Source organism: Glycine max, chromosome 10, assembly GCF_000004515.6.
Source record: "Glycine max cultivar Williams 82 chromosome 10, Glycine_max_v4.0, whole genome shotgun sequence".
Classification (NCBI taxonomy): domain Eukaryota; kingdom Viridiplantae; phylum Streptophyta; class Magnoliopsida; order Fabales; family Fabaceae; genus Glycine; species Glycine max.
In genome coordinates this window covers 45,026,525-45,032,524 of record NC_038246.2, presented here as the reverse complement: position 1 = coordinate 45,032,524, position 6,000 = coordinate 45,026,525, and the positions used below count along the sequence as shown (strand labels likewise).

General features: G+C 37.6%; 1 protein-coding gene across 1 annotated transcript; it reads left to right on the top strand.

Annotated features, from left to right (window-relative positions):
- Nucleotides 1-448: 448 nt before the first annotated feature.
- Nucleotides 449-4,020, top strand: SUT1 (sucrose transporter). Its single transcript, NM_001348923.1, has 4 exons — nucleotides 449-1,783; nucleotides 3,045-3,108; nucleotides 3,201-3,244; nucleotides 3,365-4,020. Exons 1-4 carry the CDS (start codon nucleotides 506-508, stop codon nucleotides 3,542-3,544), a joined length of 1,566 nt encoding a protein of 521 aa, NP_001335852.1. The 5' UTR covers nucleotides 449-505; the 3' UTR covers nucleotides 3,545-4,020.
- The last annotated feature ends 1,980 nt before the right edge of the window (nucleotides 4,021-6,000 follow it).

Here is a 6,000-nt window from a genome sequence, read left to right as displayed (position 1 = left end):
TAGGGCTACACAACACTAATTATTGTTATACTAGTAACAATTTAAGCTTTCCTAATTAATATACTTGCAGGATCAATTTAGATTAATTATTACATCTCTAAAGAAAATGTATATCCCGACATGTGAATATCAATTTGAAAAATAACGATTTCATTTGTCTCATGTAATATTTATGAAAACCAACTTTTAATTTTTGTTTCCTTAATCACTAGATAGGGTAAAAAAATGATGCATTTTAAGGCATGAATGAAGCAAGCAAAGTCCCACAGTGTGAAGACAAGTGGAATTGAATAATTAAGGAGGAAAGGCAGAATAAATGAGCCAAACGGATAAGGCAACAATTACCGTGTATATCCCCCCACACAGTAACTCTCATAAGATTCTCCAATATTACATTTACATGCAACTCCCTCAATTATAAAAACCCCAACACTCCCTCAAGTCACACAACATAACTCAACACAAACACTCACACTCTCTCTTTCTTTCTTCCTGCTGCTACAATATGGAGCCTCTCTCTTCCACCAAACACAACAACAATCTCTCCAAGCCTTCCTCCCTCCACACGGAGGCTCCGCCGCCGGAGGCCAGTCCCCTCCGGAAGATCATGGTGGTGGCCTCCATCGCCGCCGGGGTGCAATTCGGGTGGGCCCTACAGCTCTCTCTACTTACCCCTTACGTCCAACTGCTGGGGATTCCCCACACTTGGGCCGCCTTCATCTGGCTCTGCGGCCCAATCTCCGGCATGCTCGTCCAGCCCATCGTGGGATACCACAGCGACCGCTGCACCTCCCGCTTCGGCCGCCGCCGCCCCTTCATCGCCGCCGGCTCCCTCGCCGTCGCCATCGCCGTCTTCCTTATCGGCTACGCCGCCGACCTCGGCCACATGTTCGGCGACTCCCTAGCCAAAAAAACCCGCCCCCGCGCCATCGCCATCTTCGTTGTCGGCTTCTGGATCCTCGACGTCGCAAACAACATGCTACAAGGCCCCTGCCGCGCCCTCCTGGCCGACCTCTGCGCCGGAGACCACCGGAAAACGCGAAACGCCAACGCCTTCTTCTCCTTCTTCATGGCCGTCGGAAACGTCCTGGGCTACGCCGCGGGCTCTTACAGCGGCCTCCACAACGTCTTCCCTTTCACTAAAACAAAAGCATGTGATGTTTACTGCGCGAATTTGAAGAGTTGTTTCTTCCTCTCCATCGCGCTTCTTCTCACTCTCTCCACAATCGCCTTGACCTACGTGAAGGAGAAAACGGTGTCGTCAGAGAAAACGGTGAGGAGTTCGGTGGAGGAGGATGGGTCCCACGGGGGCATGCCGTGCTTCGGGCAGTTATTCGGTGCGTTCCGCGAACTGAAGCGTCCCATGTGGATCCTTCTGTTGGTGACGTGTCTGAACTGGATCGCCTGGTTCCCTTTTTTGCTATTCGACACCGACTGGATGGGGCGTGAGGTGTACGGAGGGACAGTAGGGGAAGGGAAGGCGTACGATAGGGGTGTCCGTGCGGGTGCGTTGGGGCTGATGTTGAACTCTGTTGTGCTTGGTGCGACGTCGTTGGGAGTGGAAGTGCTGGCGCGTGGGGTTGGGGGCGTCAAGAGGCTGTGGGGGATTGTTAACTTCTTGCTCGCGGTTTGTTTGGCCATGACGGTTTTGGTTACTAAGATGGCCCAACATTCTCGACAATACACCCTACTCCCCAACGCCCACCAGGAACCCCTGCCTCCTCCCGCCGCCGTCAAAGCCGGCGCGTTGGCTCTCTTCTCTCTCCTCGGAATCCCACTCGCGGTAACCGTCTTTTCTTTCAATTTCTTTTTTATTAAAATATTTGTTTCCTCTACGGCTACTACTTTTTTTTAACTATAAAACACTATTGTTTTCGGTAGAAAATAAAAATTCATTCACCTTTATTAAGCAAATTAATTAATCATATTTTTTAAATTTATTGCTGATTCAAACTTGCCGCAAAAAATCACTAAAATTAATAAATTAATTGAATTTTCTTATATTTGAGATAAAAAAAATATTTTTTGAGAAAGTGTATATCAATTATTATTGGCTTAGATTTGTAGATGTGAACTTTGGTAATATAATACAGTGCATATTTTATTACTAATTGACGTATTGGAAGACGGTAGGCACGGGACAGGGAGAATAAACTTAAAAAAGTACAAATAGTTTCCGTATTACTGCCAGATTACGAGGAAAAGTTAAAATGCTTTAACCTACTTCTATTTTTTTTTTTTTTGAAAGGGAATTGGAATCTCGGCATGCATGAAAGAGTCATGTGAATTTACGATCTCTCAAGATTTTAATGAAAATATTTTTTGTGGGTGATACTGATACTGTAGGGCAGTAAATACAAAACGGGGCTATGAATTTTTCTCACAAACTTTGTTTCTCAGTTGGACAAATTTTATTTGGACTGTTGCTTTTGGTTGAACCGGAAAAGACAAGATCAAAATCGTTTTCAAGTATTTTTTTTTCTTATTGTGATTATGAACTGTCCATTTAATTATAAATACTAAATAGTATTCCACTTGTGACATAAATAGATTCATTGTAGAATAAAGGTGCATAGGGAGGGGCTAATATACCCTATCCTCAGTTAATCTTTTATATTAAAAAAAACTGAGACAAACAGAACAAAAAGAGAGATAAATATGTAGAAAAAATAATGTTTATGATAAAATATATTATAAAAATATTATATTAACAAGATATCTCATACTAAAATAAAAGAATCATCCTTTTAGTCATCCAAAGTTTGAGGTCCCAGTTTATATACATCGTGATTGTATTTAATGCATTTAACTCTTTTTGCATTGTAATTTGCAAATAGCAGCGTAGCTTTTCCGTGATGCTGTGTGTTTGTACAAGGAAACTTCTTTACTTCTCTTCATTAATCCATTTATTTCTAATCAAAGAAAGAAGTGGTGTTTACAAAACAAAAGCAAACAAAAGAACAAAAAAGTCAAAGAGCTTTATGCACTGCAAGACACAGTAGCAACCTAACAATTTTTGTTTGTTTGTACGTGCATGTGTTCAGATTACTTACAGCATACCCTTTGCTCTAGCATCAATATTCTCCAGCACCTCAGGGGCAGGCCAAGGTAAGCAATTTCACTAAATTGAGGTCAATTCATAATTGGTCATCATCTTTAACAAAAATGCTTAACCTTTTATGTTATGTTAAATTTTTCAGGTTTGTCTCTGGGAGTGCTCAATCTTGCAATTGTCATACCACAGGTTAGAATTAAATTCACTCCATATAGTTCCACTCAGTAACTTCATTTTATATTTGTGATATAGTAAATGTTATTTAGTGTGAATTATTAACTAACTGAGTACATGTTTATGTATATTTAGATGGTGGTGTCTGTGATAAGTGGACCATGGGATGCTCTATTTGGAGGTGGTAACTTGCCAGCGTTCGTGGTGGGTGCGGTGGCGGCGGCCGCCAGTGGCATTTTATCCATAATCCTGCTGCCATCTCCACCACCGGATTTGGCCAAAGCAGCAACGGCAGCCGGAGGAGGATTCCACTAATCAGAGTTGACCGTGTTCATCATCTTTCTTTTTTGGCCCAGTCTTTAATATGGAAGAAAAAAGGAAAAGGAGAGCTTTTTTTTTTTGTTTGAAGCCGTTTGTATAAGGCTTTTAATCTTAGATCCCAACAAATGCTACAGTTGCCATGGTTTTTGTGGCATCAATGACTAATAACAGTCATTTTTAATTGTAAAGTTTGATGTGGCTGTACATAACCCTGTTGAACCAGGACCCAGGCCTGTCTTAATTTATAATACTAGTTGGTATATTGTGGGTTCTCAGGTCAGGTCAGGGGAATGTAGTGATTGAAGTAGCATGCATGGATGTTAATCCAATAATAACATATGTGGGCTGAATTGGACCAGACTGGACTACTTTCCATTGTCTTCTTCTCCAGTGATTACTAGTACTATAATAATAATTAACATTCTCTCTTTATCTCAATCACAGTGAAAGGATCACTTGTGTTTGTCTTAGAATCTTTTCTCTTTTTGTCCTTAAACTTTATAAATAATTGCTAATATTTTACGGCTAAGAAGTTGTGTACAACTTGCTATCAATTATTTCTGCCATATATTCTTTTATCCCTCTTCCATTATTCTCTATCAAAATGGTTACGTATATATAGTTCTAATTTTTTTATGGAATTATGGCTGAACAAAAATCTTAGTAATAAAATAACCCAATCCAATTGAGGAATTGCTCTTGATTTATGTCCAAAAGTTAAGCTCTATCAGTTTTGCTTGTTTGGAAGTTCTGATCTTACTAGGAGTGGTACCTATAAACTATAATTTTACACCAATTAATTTTAAAAAATCTCGTGGTTATGGCATTTTGAGAACATATCTAGCTGTCTCACCTGAAATTACTTTGATTACAAACTGAGTGAATGAGAATCGCTACCATGCTTTTTTTGTTGTTGTTGTAAAAGACCAACCACTACCACATTAATTTTGTTTTAGCAGTAGCGATCAAGTTGCTAAATTAGATGTGATGATTGATGAGAATAAACAAAAAATTGTTAATGAAGCAAGACTGAAAATAAAGCTTTCAACTTTCATGTCATGGCGCGCAAGTGGTGGATGAACTTGACAAAAGAGGAGAATTTGACGAATCTTTGTCCAACATACATTTTACTCGAACATAGTAACTGATGCTCGTTCAAGGACTTCAGTCATTGTGTTGCTGAGATCACTTGAGTTAAACTTGCCTTAACATGTTATGTATATTAAATTTATTAATAATTTGCTTAGTAATCTTCAAATATTCCCTTTTTCAGTTATAAGTTTCGTGGCAGGATTTCCAATTCAAATTCCTGATACAGGTGTAAATAAGTAAATAAGATGTAAAGCAAAAAAAAAAAAAAAACTCAAACTTTTTACCCTAAAAAAAATGATATGTGTTAGACACTTGAAAAAAAAATTAATAACCTTTTATCTTTCAACAACGATGAGTATTACTAAAAGAGATCTTATATTAAGAGTAAATTAGTTATTTAAACTAAATCTTTTTAATTTCTTATTTTTCATTGAATTAAGACAATCTTGTTGAAGACATAATCAAATATTAATATTAAATATAAGTGTCTGATTTTAGTCACTACTATATCTCTACTAGAAATTTGAACTTTTATTCATAATTTTGTGAAAACTAACTCTTTCTGTGAAATTAAGTTAATCAACTTTTGTCAATGTATATATGCAAACAACAATTAGTTTAATTTATTTGCTAGCTTACTTCAATTTGTTGATTACATAATTGGTTGACTAGTTATAACTAAACTAGTATTGTATATATATATATCTGCCATTCACTAGTGACTATTATTGCTTGTAGTGTCATGCCATGAAAATGACCTTGCAGACTAAGAATAAACTTGGGTTTGTGGATGCCTCAATAAACAAACTATATGATTTTGGTGCTTCACGACTTCTAGTGAGGCAGAGGAACAACAATATCGTTAGTGCATGAAAATAGACACGTAATTATGGTTTGAAGTTGGAACTACCTTGAAATTTTAATTTGTAATTTACTACCACATCTACCAAAAGAGCCAGCGTGATAATCGTGCTCCTGCTAAAGATATCATGGTGCATTTTATTTCAAAACATAAAAATGATAAAGTATAATGGAAAGAGGAAAATACACGTTAAAAAGTTAATATTGCTTTGTTAAAAATGAAAGTAAAAAGTGAATCACTTTGATTATTGCAAAGTAATGACTTGGCTTATGTCCAAAGACTAACGCAAAAAAAAGTAAGTAGCTATCTGTCTTGGAAACTTTCTCAACCCATCGTATTAGATTTGTAAAGGTAGCATTAGTGTCACACTGTATATTAATTTTTTTTATTTTTTTAAACACTTATATTAATTATTGTGAATGGGCCAACCAAATTAAATAGAATCACCCAATAGAATCCGATTCTTTGCTGCTGAACTTCCTTCCGCCTCTCCTTT